General features: G+C 41.0%; 3 protein-coding genes across 8 annotated transcripts; 2 read left to right on the top strand and 1 right to left on the bottom strand.

Moving 5' to 3' along the window:
- Positions 1–6,595: 6,595 nt before the first annotated feature.
- Positions 6,596–10,790, top strand: LOC112283654 (uncharacterized). Of its 6 annotated transcripts, none has more exons than XM_073534840.2 (4): positions 6,596–6,936; positions 7,090–7,832; positions 8,192–9,318; positions 9,509–9,671. In XM_073534840.2, exons 3-4 carry the CDS (start codon positions 8,258–8,260, stop codon positions 9,516–9,518), a joined length of 1,071 nt encoding a protein of 356 aa, XP_073390941.1. In that variant the 5' UTR covers positions 6,596–6,936; positions 7,090–7,832; positions 8,192–8,257; the 3' UTR covers positions 9,519–9,671. The 6 variants fall into 6 exon arrangements, 5 of the variants coding, with proteins under 5 accessions (XP_073390941.1, XP_090107493.1, XP_090107494.1 ...); XM_090251367.1 differs by having other exon boundaries at positions 6,918–6,936; positions 7,711–7,832; XR_016503419.1 differs by lacking the exon at positions 6,596–6,936 and adding an exon at positions 10,329–10,790 and having other exon boundaries at positions 6,988–7,832; positions 9,509–9,574.
- A 5,207-nt stretch (positions 10,791–15,997) lies between these two features.
- On the top strand, positions 15,998–19,022 carry LOC112284073 (AUGMIN subunit 2). Its single transcript, XM_024523591.2, has 6 exons — positions 15,998–16,467; positions 17,036–17,170; positions 17,314–17,418; positions 17,857–17,925; positions 18,123–18,236; positions 18,448–19,022. Exons 1-6 carry the CDS (start codon positions 16,354–16,356, stop codon positions 18,874–18,876), a joined length of 966 nt encoding a protein of 321 aa, XP_024379359.1. The 5' UTR covers positions 15,998–16,353; the 3' UTR covers positions 18,877–19,022.
- Positions 19,023–19,114: 92 nt separating this feature from the next.
- On the bottom strand, positions 19,115–23,114 carry LOC112284070 (putative receptor protein kinase CRINKLY4). Its single transcript, XM_024523589.3, has 3 exons — positions 22,282–23,114; positions 20,713–22,058; positions 19,115–20,433 (listed from the first exon to the last, which is right to left on the bottom strand). The coding sequence occupies exons 1-3, from the start codon at positions 22,523–22,525 to the stop codon at positions 19,342–19,344; spliced, it is 2,682 nt and encodes an 893-aa protein (XP_024379357.1). The 5' UTR covers positions 22,526–23,114; the 3' UTR covers positions 19,115–19,341.
- Between the last annotated feature and the right edge of the window lie 151 nt (positions 23,115–23,265).

The following is a 23,265-nucleotide window of genomic DNA, read 5'->3' as shown; positions in this document are numbered from 1 at the left end:
CTGTGGAGGTTAAATGGTTCAGATTCTAGTTTCCTCTCGCTCTACGCTGCTTTTGCTAGAGTTAAGAAGTTAATTAGTCGCTGCGGGCCTTTAAACCTCTCAACGTCGTGCGTGGTACCTACCTCATTGGATACCTATTTCTTGTGACTTGTTTGGAAATCATATCAGAGTGCAAGTCGCGTTTCCAATGATGCAATCTGATCTATTCGTTCAGAGTCGTCAGATATCGAAGGGATCAATCTTTGACTTTCAATCTAACAATTCAGACAAGAGAATCTGCGGCAAACGAACCCGCATAAAGTTATTTCATCTACGAGCAATGTAGGAACAACGAACCTCATGGCTCGGGCATCTGGATTTTACCATGCTCTTTCACGTCTCTGTCTCGACTGCAACCTTGTCGATTGCTTTCGCTCTATCTAGAAAAGAAGATCTGGCTAGATGAGAAGTTATTTACCTTGCAGCGTCTTCGAACCGCAAACCAGTCTGACTTCGATCCAAGTTGCAACCAGCGTAGAAATTTGTAGCCGCGTTTTCTGTCATATCAATATCTAAATTTAGACCCTACAGAATGGAGTATTTCCAGGCATCTCAACTCAAGACATCACCACACGTTTCAGTTTCTTCACGAGTCGGTAAAACTACCATCACAGCCAAGTAGCACCTGGGGACAACTTTCACGGTCAACACAACCGCTGGATTGCCATTAATAACTCCGGAACATGGTATGTGACGAAGAAACAGAAGAGTTTTATTTAGAAACAGCACCCACAAACAGCTCAGACTCCACCAGATCCGCGAGATTCTGATGCTGCCAGCATGTACACAATGCAGAATACTAAGAGCAGGGTAGCAAACTGTGCGGGGATGTGAGGTTTTAATGAATGTTGATCCATTATTCTTAGCACAGGCCCGTTGCTTCCTCACTTGTCCAGCATGCTCAGTTGGGTTGTGTAACTCTGAGCTATGCACATCCTTATCAGAGAGCAAAAAACGACCGAAACAAGTCCCATTCTACATGTTTTGTAAGCAGTTGCCAGTGACCGTAGACAAGGTTCAAAGCTTTGATAAGTGTTCGTGATTGATCGGATGATGAACATGACCCACCAAGATCTGCAACTCATGGCATCATGTTAGTATTTGTTAATGATTTACACTGTGTTATAGTTATTTCTCCCACCTGTGATTTGTGTGTTCGATTTGATCTCTGATTCTTGTGAAACGGGTAGAAGATGGATCAATCCAGACTGAACTTTTAAATTAAAATTTCAAAATTTGAGTTTACGTTTATTGTTTAAAATAAATTAAATTCTTGGTTGATTTGTCTCTACTTTTTATTATTATTATTATTATTATTCGAAAATTTGTTAATGTCACAAGTGTTTTTTGAGAAGGTTTGGGTGATTGTTCACAGATTGCTGTCTTATTGAAAAGGAATGAAACAAGTTATTTTGCGCTTTATTTATTCATTTATTTTAAATATATTAAACTAGTTCTATTACAGATTAAATGATGTCTTAGCATAATCCGGCTATACCAACCACGGATCTTAGAGAATTTTGTACAGACATCAAGAGATGGAAGATTCTTCACAAATTTTATTTGATTTAACGTATGTATAATAAAATTCTTATAACTAAAAAATTGTTTTCTTGAAAGTGAATCTATATTTTAAAACATGCGCAGATATTTATTTAAATCGCTTGAGCCCTGATTTGGTTTTAGAGGTTAATGCAGAGTTTTTTTCTTATTTTATATCTGAATATCAATAGGTTTGATAACGTACTAAAATGTTATAGAATCTATCAATTGATATATTGTATATGAAGAAAATAGAAAAACGGAGGATACAACATAATAACACTTTAGGATATTTAATTTAAAATACTACAATTTTAAATTCAAATATGTGGGTAAGTACAAAGGAGCTTTTGCTAACATAACATTAATCAATGAAACACAAGAAATTGTTTGTCAAACAGATTTTGATTGAGGATTATTGTCAAAAAAATATTTGAACACGTAGTATACACAATAAAATCCTTTGACTAAGCAGATTTGACTTTGTTCAATTATGTGAAAAAACCCACACTAATTTTATATGTTTATTTTAATATTAACACATGCATAACGAAGAAGCACATGCCAAAGGATAAAAAATTATAATTCCCAGAAATAAATCAGCGAGCTCGTGGATTCAATAGAAATCACTATTTAAATCCAGACTTTCATGAACTATGAAGAAAAGAACAGTATTTCGCACGGACAACTTCGTGGGTAGCTCCTCCCAGTATTAGAGAACCTGGGAACGGACCAATCCAGATCCCGAGACCTCAAGTGAAGTTTCTTTTTCATTTGCGGACTTGGGGCTCGGGGACAAGCTTAGCAGGTGCGTGGAGCGGTGGTGTCGGTGGTTTTCCACGAGGGTTCGGCAAATCTCTCCCTTCCTTCCAGAGTTCATGCGGCCACCATCTCCACCATCACTCATGTCTGCACGAGCGCAGCTTCTTGCTCTCAACCCCCGGGTTTCAATGCTTGCGGCACCACCCACAACTTACGGCGCTGGTTTTCGTCTCATGTCATTATAGAATGAACTCTTAGCGGCGAAGCGATTTGAGCAAGGAGATGGGCTCACGGGTTGTGAGTTTAATCACCTGATTAACCTCAGCAAAGATGCAGTCCCACCGTTGAATCCCGTTCGGCTCGATACATTCGCTAGTTCTCATGGTTGAGGTTGGCGTACTTTCCACGTAGGAATCCTTCTCGCTTATTCACCTCGCAACGGCAAACTAAGATAAATAATTCCGCTGGTCTCTCTCACACGAACCATCTCACAGCGCCTTTCTCTGCAGCTCAGAGAGAGCTAGAATTGCCTGAATGTGCGGTCGAGTCTAGGAGTGCTACAGTTTCTAGCATTTGCCTCGCTAGTGCCGTTGCGGGGTGAGTTGACCAACGACGACGATTGTAACCCTGTTTACCATTCAGGTTGAGGTCACGATTGGATCCAGACATGCCAATTTGTAACACTCGATCTACATGGTTGGCTGGGGCGTCAGATTTCAGGGAATGTGTTATAGTAAGGACCAGAAAACGCCGACTTCCCGACGTCGGAAACGGGCAGGGATGATGCTGAATCCGGATGCCGAGGACGCGGTTGCAGTAACATCACTGTGCGGTGATTGCACACAATGAGCGAGTGAGTGAGTGAGTGAGAGTGAGTGAGTGTATTACTGTGATCCATGCTTTTTCCTTCACTTGTACTCTATTGCTACTCTCTGCCAGCTATTCTCCACCTTTTTAGTTGTTTTCTAATTCTTTCCTTTAATGGTTTGGATCTTTGTTGTCCTTTCCTCTGAGATGTAGTTTTTATTTTTATTTTTAATAATGTTGATGATTCAGAAATGGACGACGTGTTGCTTGGCCGTTTCCACAACGGAAAAAAACTATTAAATATATTATGAGGATTTATTAAAGATTTAGCTTTCTTCTCTCTTAGGGAGGAGTTGTATTCTTCTATTATCTCACATGTGTCATGTTCAAACTTTCATGTAAGTTTTTTTTTTTTTTTTTTTTGTTTGTTTGTTTTCCATAAGTATTGAAAGAATGCATTACAAATTGAAGCATTTGGGCATAAAAGACTAAAAAAGCAAACAAATCTGAATATAAAATAGTACTACCAACTATTAAAGGATCTTCCTAGCTTATAGAAAGGTCATGAAGGACTAGGTTTTCAAAACTAAAAACAAAATTGACAATTAAAACGTATATATATATATATATATATATATTCATTGAAAAATAATTTTCATGAATTAGAGACAAATTTGAGAGCCAAATAAAAATCAAATGTAGAACTATGTTATATTTGTAATTGGAGTTCAACAAGTTTTTAAGGAGGAAGTTGAATTTGCAAAGCCAAAATTGAAGTTATATGTTAAAGTCGTAGCTTTTGTCAAAAAGAATTCAAAGAAACAAACTTGGAGTCATGCCAAATCATAACATTATTCTACACATGAAATAAGTGCTACACTTGAAACACTTTAACAAAAATACAAAAGTAAAACATAGATAGATTGCCTCAATAGAAGGGACATCTATGCAATCAACCAGGTAAATGTCAACACTGAATATAAACAAAAAAATTTAAGATATATTAATAAAAATAAAACTAAATGAGTCGATTGAATGGTTTCCAAATCTGTAGAACCAAATGAAGTCAAAGCCAACTTGAATCTTGAAATGAAATCATTGAGTGACAAAATTAAAATAAAGTATAATAAAATCACGAGTGTGTAGACTAGCAAAGAAGCTGCAATCATAAGCTGAGGCAATCTTGTTGTTGTTAGAGTTTCTATGAATGTCATTGAAAGGTGTGAATAGTTTTATGTTTGTTTGATTGTTTCATTCTATTTATTATATACTTATTCATGTTTTAGAATGGGTACAAAATAGATTTGTGGGTGTTGTGATTGGCAATTTTGGATCTTTGCTGCACAAGGTTTTCAAACAAGTATAACTGTGATATTCTGTAGGAAGATGGTTGACTGGGTTTAACATTATCTATTTGCAATCTCAGAGTGGTAAAGATGATTCTTTTAAACTATGTAGAAGTAATGGAAAAAGAAAGAAGTTTAGAAGTAGAAACTCCAGTGTATTGCTAAGTAGTTGTAGAAAATTGCCAATTGGTGGGAGCGTTCTTTTGTCCGAAGTGCAAATGTGACGGCAAATCGTCCTTTTAAGTGAAAAACACTGTAGCAAGTAATAGAATATATCAATTCCTTGTAAGAACAAATCTATAAAATACGGAGTTGATTAACCATGTATTTTTGGGTTGTTATAAAAAACATTACAATACAGTAAGGTGAACCAATTCAATACAACATTGAATTTACAATAAAAATATGTGCCAAAGTGGGATTTTTTTTTGTATTTCTCTATGAATGTATATAAAAAAGTTACATTTGAAATCTTGTAATCATTATAGATAGATTTTTTTTGTAGGGCTTTGTGTTGAAATTTTTTAGAATTGAGTTTTAGTAGTTTAATTATACATATATATATATATATATATATATTCTTTTTTCTAATAAAACAATACTAATGTTGGTTTTTTCAAAATAATTATAATAAATACAAGTTAATTTATACAAATAATGATAATAGGAATAATAATTATTGTTATATGTTATTTATTGTATCAGATTTATCAGCTAAAAGATTATAAAAATATATATATATATATATATATATATATATTTACATTGATAATACAAAATAACACACTAATCACAATTGTTTAAATTTTATTGTACTACAGAATAGATAAGAAATTAGAAAAAAAGAACAATGCCAATTGAAAACATAAAAGAGAGAAATCAAAGTAAATAGAGAGCATTTTTTATTTTTTAAAATTTAGATGTATTTAGTTTCCTTAGACATTTTAATGTCATCAAAATGTTTTTTTAAAATTCACATATTCACATTATTTTTTTGATAATTTTATTAGGTATCATCATAACCAAACAGCCATAAACATCTAAAATCAATTTTACAAACAATCTCAAAACACTCAATTACATTATAAATGTACATGAAAAAAAATATAAAGCTTATTTTGTATCACATCCTATTATTTATTCCCTTGGATTGGCACGTAAATAAATGTGAATGTAAACATGAAACTTTTATATAAATATCATTTGACGGCCACTTTTTTCATTGTTTTGTAGCGTAATTCGTTTTTAAATATGAAAGTGAATGATTTTGTGCTCCGAATCACATTAAGTACGTGATCTACATGTCTAGCCTCAAACTGAATCTCGTGCCTACCCACCCACCGTGGGGTGGACCCTACAACCGCTGCATTGATGCAACAACTGTCATGACATGTCCAATCGTTGCGCTCTCCCTCGCATAACATCCAATCAACTGTAGACACGTTCCAATTAGCACGTGTACACCGAACTGAAAGACGCGTTTATAGGAGAAGTTCACCCATAACCGCTCCCAACGGAAGATGAAAATAAGTGTTTTGCGAGACCCTTCTCGAGATCCTCAAAGTGCTTATCATTGTAACCCTTACATACCTGGTTTAATACCCGGATTAATATACCCGACTTCCCTGATGATGTTTGTGTGAAGGAGCTTCCCGGGTATGATCACTGTCGTCGTAAATACAGGGAGTGAATGAAGGTTAAAAAGAAAAAGTAATTTGGGCGGGCTTTTGAAAGAGGAGCTCCACCTGCATCTCCCGGATTAGAAAGTTTGAAAAATCTGCGTTCACGGAAGGAAAGAAACACAAATTCGCGGTGTGTGGCTTCGTTGAATTAGATTAGAAAGTTGTGTTCGGTCGAGATTTACAGGGAACAATGGCAACGGAGTCGGATCGCGGGGTGTGAATCGGAGATGAAATGGGGGAATGTGACTATTTCTTGCCGGGCCTCGCCATCGCCGCCGTACCCCTCTCTCCGCGCGGGGAGATGCCAAAGTGCCGGTTCCAAACCGAAAGGAGATTTCCCCTTCGATTCCGAAGTTTATCCCCGCCTTGCATATTTTGTGGGCCCTTTTGATTGAGGAAGGACCAGGACAACCGATCTTCGAATGTGAGGACCAAATGAAGGCTGGGTCCAGGCATCTATGTTTAGCAACCATGCAGTTGTGAGAACTTGTCGCGCTGTGGTGGTGAAATATTGTGAAGGCACTCCAGCTTAGTAACTTTCTATCGCAAGTGTCTCGTGGAGCGTACCATCTGTCGCTACCGTTCCCCATGTTTATTTTTTGTGTGAAATGCAGCGAACCTTGTATACTTCATTCTGAGGTCGTTTGGTAAATTTTATGGGTTTACATGAGAAGGGATCCAGAGTGTGTCAGAAAGCTTTATTCGGAAGTTGTAGGGTGGTGATCGATGCAGGTAGATGGCAGGCCTAATCATTGCGGGTTAGTTTCTGAAACAAAATGACACTTGAATGTTTTTCCCCTCCCCCTACCCCATAGAATGTGTTTTTATGTGTTTTAGGTTTGAGTGATGACAGGGCAGTGATGATAACAGAAGCCTAGAAATGATGATGGTTTGTGTGGGTCGTGCGTCAGATTTGTAACTCATGTCAGGGATGTAAGTGCTACCGGGAACGGCGCCACTATTCCAGTTCCGTCCGCGGTTACGACGTCGTAATTGGAGGGGGAAACCGGATGTTTGTATCCATGTCTCGACCTCCTTGACTCTTCCTTTCGGATCAAATGTCTGCGAGTCTTAAGTGTTTTCTTGGTCGGGTCTTCACTGCACGCTAAGGCGTGAACTTACTCTTGATCATTTCGGGGTCTTGCATGTATACCTGAGATGGGTCTTAAGGGGTGAAAGTGTTGGTTGTGGGCTCGGCGGTGCGATATTGCCCTGTTCTGCCGACGAGCGCGTCTGAGCTGCGAAAGAGCATAGTCTGGGTTTTCAATACATCACGCCTTCTTCGTTGACTTCTGGTTGCGACGAAGGTGTGGATCGGTGTCTGTGCCGGAACTGGCTATTATTGATTTCTTGCGTGTTGGTCTGTCGGCCGTTCTAGTCTACAGATGTGTTCGGTTTGAATCCTTCTCTTCTGGGTTGGCGAGTTGCAGGTCGGATTAGTAGCTGTGCAGACCGGTTCGTTACGCTGTGGTAGCTTTCCTTCTCGGAATTGGGAGTTCATGCTAATTATTGTTAAGTTTTGGGATTGGAAGGCACAATTGCTGTGGATGTAGAGGTTGGTGGAGTTAGCGAAGTGAGGCGCAGTGCATTTTGGATTGCTGCTTGGCAGCGTCACTTGCACACCTATATCGCGCTACACACATATTTTGATACGGTAAGGTTTCCGACAGCCTTTTGTTGCTTAAGAGTAAGCTTTGGGCGACACAACTGCGCACAATGTTACGCAGATGCGCACCGCCTTCCATGGTCGCAGCGATTTTTCTCAAAATCTAGATCGCAGGATTTTAGGCGTGATTTTAGGATCGATGGCACTTAACCCTTGAAGTAAATCTGGCAGTATTCGTGTACATGTGATGCTTAGTGCCCAGTCTGCCATGCTATCTATGTGATGATATATTCCTTTCTTTGACCTAGAATTGAAGTGGCTAAGCCCTGGCAAGCGTTAAATCAGTTCAATACGTCACTTGTTATATCACGTCCTTGGCTCATTGTTCCTCTTTGTTATGTTTCCAGGTTTGAAATATTGCTGCTCCTGAGAGTGGTGGATACCTCGTCATTTTGAACGCCCATCCTCAGGCAATGACAGTGAATAGGACCATGGATGCAGACGATGTCCTTCTAAGTATAAATTCTCTTGAATCTGCATCAGATCTGGATAAGAGTGGTGTGACAGATTCTCCGGATGGGGAGATCAAACGTGTGATATGTCAGAAACAGAGAGAGCCTGAGGCAGAGATCGAGAATCCCAAGACGAGGTTGAGGATTGTATCGCGGAACTGGGAGGCTTCCAAGGGAGATGCCATTATGAATCCAGAGCTCAGTAGCGGAGCTGAGAAATTAGCAGATGGAGATGATCAAAAAATCAAGCCTGGCCTTTCCAGTCCGCTTCCTAGTCCGCAGACTCGACCTAGAGCTGCTTTTGTTGGTCCGATGTCGCCTCGGTCATCACCTGGTGAGCACGCAGATTTGGTCGAAAAGAACAGATATCTTGAGTTGGCTCTGAAGAAGAGTATGCTTGAGAACGAAGCTTTGAAGCGTGAGTTTGAAGAGGAGAAGAACATGCTCATTGAGAGCCTTGATCGTCTCGAGCTCGCCAACGAGCAGCTGCTGGCAGGCGGTGAGAACTCTGGTATGGAGCAGCTCCAGATGGAGCTTACCAGGTTGCAGAGGCACAATACTTTGCTTTCTCAAAGGGAACGGGAGCTTCAGTTTCAGCTCAGCACCAAGGATATGCTTCAGAAAGAAGTTCAGCATTTGCAAGAGTTGAATGAGCAATTGTTGGAGTCGAGGTCTGGAGATGGGGACTCTGAATCCGGAAACAAGTTGCTTGAGAGGATTATGACTCTGGAGACAGAGCTTGCTGATACAATAGAGGTGAACAATTTGTACAAATCACAGCTCCACGATGCTTTTGCTGAACCTAAGATAGCTCCAGGCGCACCTGCTGCTGGTGGAGACGAGGAGGTTGCGAAGCTACGTGCTCAAGTGAAGACATTAGAGGGAGAATTGCAAGATCTTCGCGATCGGTATTTCGTCATGAGCATTCGTCTCGCTGAGAGAGAAGCCCAACATGAAGAAGTTATGATGAAGTTCCGAAGACTTCAAAGTCCTATCAAACATTTTACCGGTTCATTTAAATGGTAAACACTTCTTGCTGCACAAATTCAACTCATGTGAATTGTAACAGAATTTAGAATACATACTATAAACTTGAGTTCTATCCTTATTCTTTTGATTTTGCGGCTTCTCCTGGACTCTAGTCTTAATTTGACTACCTTTGAGGTGCTTCTTTGTGTGAAGCCTGTTGGTATGTTTTTCTTGATGCCGCAGGGAAGCTTAGATAGGGCAAATTACTTAGAGAGATTCCTTCGAAGAGGAGCTTTAGAACCCATTTCTGTAAGTAGTTATATTCTATTGAAGAATATGTGGTCATTCCACTAAACATGACCAGTTCGTTGGTATGCAACTTGGGACGTGTGTGGAATTTGTTTTACTTCTTGTCATCTGCACACGCAGTTTCTAGCCGTCACGACCATGTGCTTGATGATTGCATACAAGAGCTTCAAATATTCCGTACTGGTTCACCTTATTCGGACATTTGAATCCCTTGGAAGATCATTTCTCGAACAATAGATAGTGAACCGTCTGTTTTATAATGGTAGATGTCGAAATGACGTTTGCTGATTGTTGAGACAAAATTTTGTACGATTCCATCATCAATCTTTTAAAATTGGTCATTGTTTGTCACAATTTTCTGTTCGTAACGTTATCTTGGAATTCCCTCCTGTGTTTGTGCCACTAGCACCTGAATAAAAAGCAGACGGGTGTAAGCGTGTAGAGATAGTTGTTATAACCCACTGTTCTCATACCTCTTGGTAACTTGTCTTAGCAGCCTCAATCTCCAATTTCACGCTTTTTGGTTTATCGCGAAAGTCTACGGTGCATGCAAGAATGTTCTTTATGCGTTCGTGTATGTTCTGAGTTCGCTGGTCAAACTTGCTTTACGTAGATAAAATCTCCGCAATCTGTATGACGACTGAATGAATGAGTATTCCTTTTCTGCTGTTATCACACGCATATTATTTATGTATACTCCCTGCTTTCTTGCGGCACCCATGGTTTCTGATGTGTTAGCATGTGATTGTGACAGATTTCGTCCAAAAGAATATATACAACCGGTTCGATGAGTATGACAACTAATGGACGATTGTGAACAAGGTTTTGGTGTTCGAAATCGAAAAGCACCGGTCAGACTATTATGTATAGTTCAAATGGACCCAGTAAATGTGATTCATCTCTTGTGAGTGGCTGTTTGTCTTCACAATACCCTAGATTACATTTTTCTCATTATTAGCTGCACAGACAGCTCTGTTGGTTATTACCAAGATTTTATTCCATTTAGCAATTAGTCGTGCCTTTCAGTGTAGCTTTCATGTGGGTAGAGTAAACATCCAGTTATAGTTTGGCATCGTAGATGTCCTGCCCAACAGCAACCATAGAATCTGTCTTGTACATTTAGATCTATGTAGGAAGAAAGGGCTCGTAGATTATTGAGCGACACCATCTTGTATCTGTTTATTATCTTTGCAATCCACAGTAATTAGCAACGGAACATGATCACAAGTAAGGCGCACATGCTATTGTATTTGGTTAGTTGCTTTTTGGTGGAGTGCTACTCCTTCACGAGCTCTTGGCTACGTCTTGAGCTCATCCTAATCGTTCTGCACCCGTTAGAATAGTTTTGGTATTTATGCCCTTCGCGTTGAGATTAAAGTTCTCAGGCTGAAGTGAGTCTGGGTACTGTAAGGCTGGTACGAGGTTGTCAATCACATGAATCGTGTGAACTAAGCTTACCCAACTTCTTGCATGCAGTCAATTTCGACGAAGTAATTGTGACAACGATGCAGTGCAGCCCTCGTACAGTTCCATGCTAGGCGCTTGAAGTCGTCTTTTTCTGTGAGCACCATTGTTGCACGAGTGCCGTAATGCCTTAAGGCTTTCTCACTTATTGCACGGTTTCAAATTATAATGTGGCCATTGCCTTGAACTTGACATTCACAACACTTCGAATTGATGTCGCACATTTGGGACCATTTTCCTGTGTGGATTTATGATACTGATATATGGATTTTCACCTTCACCCAGCATAGTCTCTTGAGTTCACAGCTGAAGCGCCAAGTTCAAAATTAAAATACAGATTTTATGAACAGAGAATATTCTCGAATGCGCAACATTGATTGGAAGTGTTAAAATTTGCTGCTTTTATCTGCATTTTCAGTTTAAAAGTGAATTATCGCATGTAAAAGTAACGTTTCCATGTCACAATACTATGATCGGAGCATCATGCTTTACGTGACGGTGAACGCGGAAACTTGCAGCCGATATGACAACTAAATGTCTTCTGTTTAGAGTTAAAAATATTACACGAAAACTTTACGTCCACCAAAGCGGTCGATATCAAAGAGGGGTGCTTTAGATAAAACTCTAGACGTTCATTACCACACCGCCAACAACCAAAATACCGAACAATGTGTGAATTCGAGGTTGATCCATCATTCTCAAACTTCCACACATGCAGGTGAGAGAAGCGTAGATTCTTAAGATACAACCAGAACACTAGAGCTGCAACCTAATTTTCCCACATGCACCTCTGACCCAACTCTATCCGTGCAACGACGGGGGATTCTATTTCCGGGCCTTTTTCAGATCCGTTCGTAACAATTCAAAGGTGTGAATTAGAACCTACCGTGCAGTACCAGCCGCGTACCGCTCTTCCACCTGGAGAGCGGGCACACAAAATTTCTCACAACTTGTCCATCGTTCAAACTGCTGCGAATTCTTCGGCGGGTTTGGACTGACAGTATTTCATCCATTCATAAGATTCTGTACATCCATGTGATGAAAGTAATGGATGAGATGTGAAAACAAGTTTGTTTCGATGTTTCCAGGAATGTAATGTCTATTTCCTTCGCAATGTTATGAGAAGAAAAAACATGTTGGCCCCAATCTAAGATGATGGATATGAATAATGGGAAGATATTGGTGGCTTTGTATTCTAATTTTAACAAGTAAAGCATAATTCTTGCCCCAATAATTGAGGCTGATGTTGTGTGACAAAAGAGAAGCTTGAACAATACATATTGACATTTTGTTGCCATCAACAAATTGCATGTTGTTGTTATTGTTTTGTTTTTTTTTTTTAGTTTTTTTTTTTTTAATTTTTATTACACAATATTAAATTTATTTTAAAAATTGTGTATTGATTTTTGAATCTAACAATGTTTTTTTTTTGTCTTGAATTGAATTAAAATATTATCTAAAGATATATAAACCAAGTCAAATATAATCAAAACATATTGCCAGATTACATCAAATAACTAAATTTGTCAAAGTCAATATCAATTGCATCAAAATTTTACTTTCATACATGATTTAAAATCTTTAAGTTGTCATTTGATCTACATTTAATAAACAGATAAATGCACCTAATAAATAAATAAATAAATCTTTATGAAGTGTGCTTCTGGTCACTAGATTTTCTTATATGATTTCAAAACAAAAGCTATAAGTAATATTTTTCTTATTACACTTTATGATATTAACTTATAATCAAGTTGTTGTAATTCAAAAACAAATGGACAATTCTCTAATCAAGTTTCACTCCTTAACAAACTAGTCTTAATGCATCTCACAAAGAATCTTGTAACATTAAAGGCTAGTTTTTTTGTGGTTTGTATGATAACTTAGTAGTTATATTATTTTTGGATGGACATTGACTATAAAAATTTCTGTTGAATTTTTTTCTAATAAACTCATTGTTAATAATAAAACTTTATGTTGAAAATTTTCTACTTAATTTATTTTTATGATGTTGTACTTTTAACTAAGCTCTCTTTGATAACCCTGGATGTTGTTGATAAAATTTATATATATATATATTAGAAACAATAGATAGAAGACCCTATGCCTTTGCATTAATAATATTTTCTATACAAAGAATATAATACCTCAAAAATTTATTGGTATAACCAAGTTTATTACTTTAATTAGCTTAATTCTCATATTTACTTTGTTATGAAATATAAATAATGAAAAAAATATTTTAAATAATTTTTTATTAGAAGACTCTAACAATAAATTGTAATAAAAAATTTAAATAATGCTTTAAAATGATAACTTATCAAAATAACTTGGAAGATAATTCTATAAAGTTTTACTCTTTAACAAACTATTTCTTTTCTGGTTGCTTTTTTTGAATGTTCTGCCAAAGAAATCATTCTAAAATTTTAATTTTATAATAAAACTAAGATAAAAATAAATAAAACCCAAAAAATACTTTTATTCGTCTTAAGCTTTTTATTATTACAAATAAGATTCTTTGCAAATATAAGAGATGTATTAACCATATATATTTTAATTTATGGATAATGTCTTTTATTTTAATGAAATGAGATTCTTTGCAAATACAAGAGATGTATTAACCATATACATTCAATTTATCTTGATATGTTTAATTAAAAAATACTAAATAATTGTATTGGTTAATTTTTCACATGTTATTTTTTTTTATTGCACAACATAAAATTTGTCATCTTGGTTAATTGGTCTACCACCACTAACATAGAATCCTTCAAATTAGAACTTTGAGAAATCATAACAAAAATCTATTAAAACAAATAATTAAGAAAGAAGACATAAGAATATGTAAACACAATGTTGTAGCACATTTTCTTTTGCATATATCTGATACGATTGCATTGATTTTTCTCACATTTTCTTTTTTGTACCCACTAACAAAACCTAAAGACTAATTCTTCAGAGTTGTTATAGTCAAAATGTTGGATACTACAAAAATCACAATACGCTTGAAGAACCTTCAATAGCAAGTATTTTGCAGATGGTCATAAAAGTTCATTAAAATAAAAGACATTATCCATAAATTCAAATTCTTTCCCGAATTTAATTTCCTTAAATTATTCGATACTGTGTTTACAATATTGTGTTAATTATGTAAATATCGAATAATTTAAGGAAATTATTCGATACTATTGCTGTTGCCATGGCGATGGTGGTAAGAACAGCTGGTGCCTGGGGTGTGTCTACTGTCGCTCAAGTGAGGTGTGGAGTGGAGCCGGTACTGTATGCTAAGCAAGCGCTCATGCATTCTTGTAACTTGTCTCGGAGGGGTAATGGTCTGTCGATTTCGAAGTCGGGAGATGCTGCACTTCGGTGCGAAGCGGCTACATTGACGGCTGCTCGCGTAGCGATCCCCGACAAGGTTTCGGGAGGCGGAGTAGAGATGAGACGCATGGATGAGACTCGAGCTGCTCTTTGTGAGAGCTTGGAGGTTGCATCGGTCATTAGGAGGGTGGAGTGCATCAGCAATGAAGAATGTCGACCCATTCATGGCGAATCGAAATTTGTGTCCTGCACAGTTGTGGAATCGACAGTAGTTGGAATCGAACTGTATCAACAATGCCGTGTACACCATGGCAAAAGAGGCGGGGGTGATGCAGGTCTGGGACTCATGACACCTCTGGTTGTACATAAAACTGCAGCGAGGGACACACAGTGCAAGACTGAGATCTTAGCCAACTTCGAGGCCGTTCTACAGGGAGCCAGTCGCAACGCAGAAGTGCTTTCGAAACTGGCACTAATGGCGTGGCGAAAGCTGGGAGACGCGGATATGGCAGAGGAGTTGTACACGGAAGCGATTCAATTGTCACCGGGGGACTATACCATACAGAAAAGCTACGCTGAATTCTTGTGGCAGTGTGACGCGTAGATGAGAGCGGACGATAATCTAATACCAACGAAGAACAAAGTTCTGCAAGAGCCCAGCATATCCTAATCGACCTGGCAAAATTCTCGGCGCAAATGGCCATTAGGATATGCTGGGCTCTTGCCGAACTTTGGCTATTAGCAAAATTTCTCAATTCTCACCAGGTTCTTCATCGTGTACAAACAAACTCCGATCCTTTATTGCCAATCTCATTATTGTTGAGAATATAGTGCTTGTTGTTTGAAGAGAATCGAAGTTTTGCGATGGCCCTGCAAGTGTGGTATGGAATTGAAAAAATAAAGGGCCGAAGCTATGGGCAGCAATGTCGCAGCAGCCATTCTTCTGTGTTGCTGAGTACATCCACTCACTCATGATTAGATTGAGCAAAGAGCCTCACATCGCAGAGTGGGGTTGCTTGCGCTGGGAGTGGAAGGATGATGGTGATGATTTGTGTAGCTGCTGGCGGAATAGTTTGATGGCCCATAAATTATCTCACAACTTCTCTCGGATGGAATAAATATTTCACTCCTGCGAACTTACCCTAAATTATTGGTGTAAAATACAAAGCTGTAGTTTTTCTTTGATGGAAAGAGTGAATTTCGCACATTATTTTTCACAAATTGTCCCTGATTCCTGGTGTATGGTAGCCCCTAACCCAAAGCGAACTTGGTAAAAGTTGCTTTAATGATGTCATTCGAATGCGCATTGAATGAACTTGTCTAAATAATTCAGATATCACACTTGGGTTTTTCTAAGTATGCAGATCATAATAACACATTTCATGACCATTTTTCTACAAAAGTTATTAAAACTGACAATAAAACGAAGTGAAATCGATAGAGGAATTGAAGAATTATTACAGGGAATCGCACGAGTGGAAATGGATGAAAGAATGGTCATGAATGTCATTGAAGATCACGAAATCGTTCATCTACGGAGATGGAGACCGACATTCGTTTATTGGTCTGAATGGATGGATATCGTTCCTAGGGACAGCAGCTGATTTTGAATCCTTTTATAAACGATCGCTCGGAGGCATGAGTTAGTGAGCGACGCCTTCAATTGCTTCTGAAACTGCAAAATCAATCAACTCCTGCATTCCACCGACATGATTTATGCCCCCACGGTCTTTGAGGATGTTGGGTTTTCGGTTGTGTGGGTAGTTACCACAGGTTTGGTCAGTTTGCAGAGGTGGAGTAATGGGATAGCTGCATGTGTTCACAGTAGAGCCGCAGAGTACACATCGCAGAGGTTCTTGTGAGGGCCTGGTTGAAAGCAGAGCCGAAGGGATCTGAAGAATGAGCGAGGCGTCGAGGTTGTCTTAGATTTCAGGATTTGAGGTGTTGGATTGAGGGTGTTGGTGGTGGTGGTGGTGTGCAAGAAGCTTGAAAGAATGAGCAGTGTCAATGGAGGAGACATGGCGTGGGTCGGGAAGCGACCTGCGCGGCGGTTAGGGGGGATGGCGGACGTGCTCACCATGGCTGCTGATTTGGGATTCCCCGTGCCTGTACACATTTCTCACCTTCCGCTGTTTTTTGTTTTTATTTGTTTTTATTGTTTGTTTTTAGTGTTCTCCGTGAGAATTTCTGTGCTTGATGCATCAGGCACAGATGATGATTTTAGGATTTAATTTTATTTATTTATTTATTTTGTTGAAGAGGGATTGTGAGCTTAATCATATACCCTGCTGTACACATTGGAGTACCTTACGCTTTAGATGCAGACTAGAAGTTGAGGTTTAGTGTGTTGCAACTGTAATTCTATGTCAGCTGGAAGGGCCTGTAACTTGCGCTCGGGGGATTTTTGAACTAGAAATGATTTTTTTCCCATTGTCAAGGATGGCGAATGGTGCGTTGGTTCGTGTTCACCCTGGAGAATTGTGTAAGGAGTGTAGGAGGATGTGAGCCTATTCTACATTGGCATTGTAACCATTTAATGGAATCTGAAAATCCGTAGACCTAAGCTTGGCGTCCACAGCACGAATAATGTCAGATCGGTCGAAGAATGTATTTCTGGAAGACTTGACCGTCAATGTTAAATCTTTGGAAGACTCTAAGAGAAGGATATGGGAGCAGGATACAGAGGGAGCCGTTGGGGAGGGAGGCAAAGGGAAAGGAGCAAATGAGGAGGCCCTTGTGCGTGTGCTGCGAGAGTTATCAACAGTGCAGCGCAACTTAGCCAACCTGCAAGTCGAGCTTCAAGGTCGCCAGGTGCGTGTGCTCATAAATTTTCAGGTCTTCACAGTTTGCGGCGCACGTCTTTATTCTTGTGATGAATTAAATATGTTGAGCAAAATACAGATGAACACAAGATACGCATTATTTAGTCTTAATGGCTAGTGACGGGGAGACAGGATGATGAGAGGGTTGCGCATCTTACTCATGTCAGTGAGATAAAGAAAAAGTCCGAGGCGCTTGCCAAGACTACTGCTACCTTACAGGATGTTATTCACAACAAGGTAATCTTCCTTCTTGTCAATCTCTTTAGATCTTTGTCCACTTCACATGACTGTAGTCTTTTGTTACAGCAAACTGCTTTGAGGAAAAGCACTGGTTGCTCGAATTGCTCCTTACTCCTTATTGTATCATTAAACACATCCTAGTTTGAAGTATTGCTCGGACTTTCTATATTCTTTTCACAGTCTATGACTGTCGGGTCACGCTTTCTCTGAGGAAGTCAGTTGTATTGAGAACATTTGCTAGAAGATAGTTTTTAGCTACATTGTAGCTAGTGGATGTGTCACCTATTGAGGACCACTCTGGCGAGGTCGTGTACAAGTGATTGCGAAATATTGATGTTGAGGTGTAAGGTTGAATCTCCTACTGTTGTTTTTATTTATTTATTTATTTATTTTACACAATGGTGATATTGTTCTTTATCTTATGTTGGTGCTCAGGATCGAATCATTGCACGGTTGCAGCAACCCTACAGTTTGGACTGTATTCCAGTTGAGACTGAATATCAGGTACGTTGTCTTGGGGCTGTGTATGATCTGCCGATTTTCTTTACCACTAAACAGGGAACTTGCACCAATGTAAACTGGATAATGTAAATGCTATAATATGCTTTCATGTCTATGATACGATGCAACAGACACTATATCCTCTCATTGATGCGGATTCCTGATTGGTTGTTTAACTCTCTGTGTAACATCACAAACAGCGTCAGTTTTCCGAGTTGCTATTAAAGGCTGCTGGAGACTATGGGGCTTTGACTGCAGCTACAACTGATATTCAATGGACTCAGAATTTCAAAGAACCTCCAGCGGTTTGGGGGGTACCTAGGCTTCTCTTCTCTTGTTGCACTTAAAATTCTTATTTTTAAGATTCGCCGAGATCGTTCACATGATCATCAAATTCTGGAATGAGTGGCCAAGCTAGTTTTTGTGTTGACCTTTAATTATTACCAAGTGTGGTGTGATCATGTCAATGTTCACTTGAGAGTCTACCCCTGTTTCTGAAGCTTGTGTACTCTGTTTGGGGTGTAGGAGTTGTTGAGACCTATTCCTACAGCATTGGCCGCATGCACACGCTATTATGAGGCCTTGTCGACAATGCGAGATGCAGTAGCTGCACTTCACCAAGCTCGCGTCCGAGGCCCCCTAACACCGATGAAGGAAAACCGAGTTCCTGTTGGAACTCCTGTTGGAACTCCTGGGCCTGCTGTAACCCCGACTGGAACTCCTGCTGGAATTGAGTGCATAACTCCACCCACGTCGACATGGAACACGCCAGTTGAAGAGCCCAGCTCAGATGATGTCCTCATGCGTAGCCGTAGACAGTTGCAGATGCAACTGGCGACACAAGACTGGGCAATGGGGATTACAGATCCACAAGCTGAGCAGCAATATTTAGAAAGCATGAAACCCAGACGTATGTCATGGCCCCCATCACCAAGCGCTGGTGCAGTATTATAATTTCAAAAATTAGTTGGGATATTTTGATTATGATACCCTACTCTGGGAAATTATTTGCTGGCTTGGAGTTGTGCTGTTCACTGTAATGGCAGTAATGAGGACACTGTATAATGATTTCTGCCCACTTAACAAACATAATTTCTGTATATCATAGTGGTTCACATGGGTAAGTCTCACCATGCAAGAAAGTTAGCTAGGTTGAATTTGGAATATTTCCTAATTACAGTAGATCCTTACGATAGTTCAACGCAAAAATTGCCATAATTTTCAATGTACAGCGTATTACTCTCACCAAGATCTGGCTACAGATCCAAAGAATGTGATATACGCTCATGCTAAAATCAGCAAGAGAGATGGGCCCCTTAACAGCAATCTGTCTAAATGCACTGCCTGCAGTGACTTCTATCTCAACCCACACACATAATGCAAAATTTGGAGGCTCCAAGTATAAGTCGGGGTCCTGAGTTATACACGAGCAGGCTGAGGTGAAGCGGGAGCAATCTCTGAACCTTTTTGCAGATGGCTGACCGTCGTGGTTTGTGTCTCAGAGGTAGTGATAACGACGCTCAATTTTGCGTGATCTTGTACAGCTTCTTCATCAGATTCAGAAGGCCATCTCCGCTGTATTCGTGAGGAAGCAATTGATTGATGTTCAGCTTCCAGAGCTTGCCAAGAACTATCTGCCGTCAATGCCGATGAAAGGTGTGAGTGGGATGATTTACTACGAGAGGACTTGGGATGCAACCTATTGCTGCCGAGAACAACCTCCGAAGGGAGAATCAGCTGGCCATCCGATGGTGTGCCCATAAGAAGAGCAAGGGATCGCTCCAGAGAGGTGGTAACCCTGTCCATGGAAGGGCGATCTTTCCCTCGCATCCGTACACACCTCGCAGCCACTCTTGCAATTCGGAGCAACCCCTCAGGGTCAGCTGGGTGCTGTAATCTGGGGTCTAAAATGGACATTATTTCCCCTTTCTTAATGAGTGGCACTGCCCACTCCACCAGATTTTCATCCTCGTACTCGTCAATAGCCATCTTTCCCGTCAGAATCTCAATCAAGAGCACACCGAAGCTGTATACATCGCTCTTCGTCGTGAGGTAGTGTAGTCTGTAATATTCGGGATCTAAGTAGCCGAGGGTGCCCGCTGGAAGCTCGCTTAGGGGCCTGCTACTGTCGGAAGGACCAAGTAAAGAAAGGCCAAAGTCAGCAACCCGTGCATTGTATCCGCCGTCGAGCAGAATGTTTGCAGATTTAATGTCGCGGTGGATCACTGGCGGACAAGCATAACCGTGCAAGTATTCAAGGCCACGAGCCGCTTGCACTGCTATTTTCACCCTCGTCACCCAGCTCAACTGTTCAGTTTCTGATCCATGAAGATGTTCAAACAATGTACCATTCTCCATGTACTCGTAAACGAGCAGCCGTTCGCTTCCTTCATTACAATAGCCGATTAGGTTAAGCAGGTGGGCATGGTTAAGACGAGAAAGCAGATCAATTTCGTTGTTGAAATCTTGGAGGTTGTAAGATTGCTGGTTAGATGCGGGGATTGCTGGACGCTGTTGCAGAATCGACCAGAGACCCACAAGTCAAATCAGTGAACCAAAATGAGGTGTGCAAGCGACCCACAAGAAGATGCTCTTTTGCTACCATAAGTTTTAACATCACACAAGTTCAAGGATAATATATTCCCAGCTATTCTTCCTCAAGATACGAATAAAAAGCAACCTCGAAAAATTGAAACATGATCAGTAAACACGGACAGAACAGACGAGTGCCCTAGATGAACATATATCTAACTGTACCCAATAAAATCTAATTTCAGCTCGAGAACTTACCTTGACAGCCACCAAGCGACCATCGCCGAGATCACCTTTGTAAACACAGGAGAAGCTCCCCCTCCCAATTTCACATTCTTCTGCAAAGCCTTTCGTCGCATCATCAAGCTCCTTGTAGGTGAAAGACTTGGCACGGACTTTTTTCTCGAGCGCATCCTGTGGTTTCACCTTCGGAATCGATCGGAAGGAACTTTTTCTAACAGCTTGTTCCTGTGCCGCTGACTTAAAGTGACCAACCTTCATATTCTCTACTTTGGCTACTTTCGAAAGCTTTCGCCGAACACAAAAGAAGGCTACTATGAGCAAGACGCCTATCACCACCACGGCGGTCACAAGCTCCCCAATTATGATCGGAATCTGGATAGATTCCGTACGTGGAGCCTTTGAAGGGTTATAACAAGCTGCCGAGCATGTTGCATTGTGGTTACAATGTGAGCAATCGTAGCTGCACTGGCGATCTGCTGTCGATGTGCATTCCACAGATTCGATCATGCCGCTCGGGCATCCCTTGCTACAATTGATGCACAGGTTATCGGTAGGATTAGGACACAATGTTGCTCCGCTTGCAGCAAGCGCCTTTACAACCTCTGCACTGAGACTGTACGTGCCGGACATGCAGGGTAGGGAGCTACACATCCCTGGAGCAATTCCCGTGGGTAGAGTTACTGGATACCCCGAGCCCCAGCATTGTTGAGGGAGAGATGGGGTCAATGGCAAGCCGCAAACAAAGTAATCTCCAGCCACTAATGCTGAAAAAGGAACGTTCGTGGGCATAGCTCGGTTGTTCGGCAAAGTGAAACCCCAGCAGAGAGGGAGGTGAGTGTCCTTGTGAAGCCCACATGTCGAGAATTTCCCCGCCACTAAGGAAGTGAAGATGGCGCCCTTGGGCACGCCGTCTTGTAATGCCAGCGAGCGGCCCCAACAGAAGGTACGTTGGCCGTTTTGCAAAATGCCGCAGACATGATAACCCCCAGCTGTGATGGAATTGAATTCAAGCCCCTTCGGAGCTGTGCTGATGACACCACTGCCAGTCTCGTCGCCCCAGCAAACGGGAGTGAAGTTTGCGGCGAAGAGTCCGCAACTAAAGAAAGACCCCGAGGTGATGGACAGCAGAGGCGCGTTGATGAAAGATCCGGTCATGTTGTAGCCCCAGCAGTCCACTGCAGGCCCGCCTGCAACGTAGCTTGCAGATTGGCGCAGAGCGCACAAGTGGTTATCGCCTGCACTTAAGGCCGCATAATGCCGGTCACCTACGGCAGGAACTCCCGCTTCAACATAAATGTTGTTGCCCCAGCAGTATGGCTGCCGCGAACCCATGGACAAGCCACACACAAATCCATCGCCACCTGCAATATGAAGGGCTTACACACGCTTAACACCCATCTTTCGCACAACTAACTACAGCAAGTGGCAATGTCGCCGACGCTCATAACCTCGATGTAACACTAAACGCTCTGATCTCGATTGTTCACCTTATCCCGAGAAACAGCATCCCTGCATGTCTAATATCACTTTTTTCATTCATTCCAAAGAAGAGAGAACTTAAATCATTTGGAAACGTTTAAAAACCTGTGAGGCCGACGAGCGGCAAGCGTGGGGGCGCGCCATAGACAGAAGCGACATCGCTGCCGAAACACGAGACCACATTGGCTTTATCTGCACGTAAGCTACACAATGTCTGCCCATTTCCCCCATATGACACTGCCACGGAGTTCATGGATCCTAATGCGTCGCCAATTCGGAGCAGACTTGCTGCAACTACCACCAGGAGCAGCGCCTTCACTGCTCTCCATGGCCGCACGAGTACAGGCATGGCGGTCTGCTAACTGCAGTAGCACTACTCAACCCGCCGCCTCCCTCGCCTCACCTCACCTCCATCCTCTAATTCGCTGCACATTGCCATCACTCCATAACCCCTTGGTCCGCAAACCCACTTCCTGCTCTAGACTCTTATACCGCTCTGCCTCTACTCACATAGCATGAACTGAATCACTACAAGCAGCAGAAGAAACCAATGCCCAAGTAGACGTTCATAGGGTCAGCTGTACATTGAAGAGCAACCAAGGTCAGCCGTTTAGCTTCTGATCATCTAATCAATAAAGCAGAAGACAGGTTGAAGCTTCAGCTGCGGTAGTGAGGGGGAAGTCGTAAGCGCTCCGATACATGGAGAAGTGTCTCCGTCCTTGGTAGACAGGAAGCGTCTGAGCCAGGGTAGTCACCGTCGGAATCAGACATGGCCATTAATTCTTGTCAGGCAGCAGTGATGAGTGCGCCCTTGATGCCCAGGCTCATAATTATTCCCCCTCTTTTGCAGCTCCTCTTTTCTCTTGCTTCTGGCTTCCTTTATCTCCGCGGTGTCGCAAAAGTTCATGTGCCACAGCGTCACCGCTCTAGTTTTTAAGGATCATTGTGCAGGACGATAAGTGTGATTTGCAGTTCTCCTTAAGGACTTCTTGCTCCATCATCTTGATGTTTGAATGTCTCCCAAACGTTCTGACGGTCATCTCCCCCGAGTTGAAGCGGTGTAGGTGAGCCTGTTAGCACAGGTTTGAC

The sequence above is a fragment of the Physcomitrium patens genome, chromosome 6 (assembly GCF_059467195.1).
Source record: "Physcomitrium patens ecotype Gransden chromosome 6, ASM5946719v1, whole genome shotgun sequence".
Classification (NCBI taxonomy): domain Eukaryota; kingdom Viridiplantae; phylum Streptophyta; class Bryopsida; order Funariales; family Funariaceae; genus Physcomitrium; species Physcomitrium patens.
This window is presented reverse-complemented; position numbering and strand designations above follow the sequence as displayed.

Bases quoted from the DNA above. Each gene is read 5' to 3' on its own strand.
- LOC112284070 (XM_024523589.3), bottom strand. From the start codon at position 22,525: ATGCCTGTACTCGTGCGGCCATGGAGAGCAGTGAAGGCGCTGCTCCTG. The intron at 22,059-22,281 runs GTTTTTAAACGT...TTCATATTGCAG, and splicing joins GCCGCTCGTCGGCCTCACAG to GTGGCGATGGATTTGTGTGT. The intron at 20,434-20,712 runs GTAAGTTCTCGA...ATTCTGCAACAG, and splicing joins GTCGCTTGGTGGCTGTCAAG to CGTCCAGCAATCCCCGCATC.
- LOC112284073 (XM_024523591.2), top strand. From the start codon at position 16,354: ATGAGCAGTGTCAATGGAGGAGACATGGCGTGGGTCGGGAAGCGACCT. The intron at 17,171-17,313 runs GTGCGTGTGCTC...ACGGGGAGACAG, and splicing joins TCGAGCTTCAAGGTCGCCAG to GATGATGAGAGGGTTGCGCA. The intron at 18,237-18,447 runs GTACCTAGGCTT...TTTGGGGTGTAG, and splicing joins AACCTCCAGCGGTTTGGGGG to GAGTTGTTGAGACCTATTCC.
- LOC112283654 (XM_073534840.2), top strand. From the start codon at position 8,258: ATGACAGTGAATAGGACCATGGATGCAGACGATGTCCTTCTAAGTATA.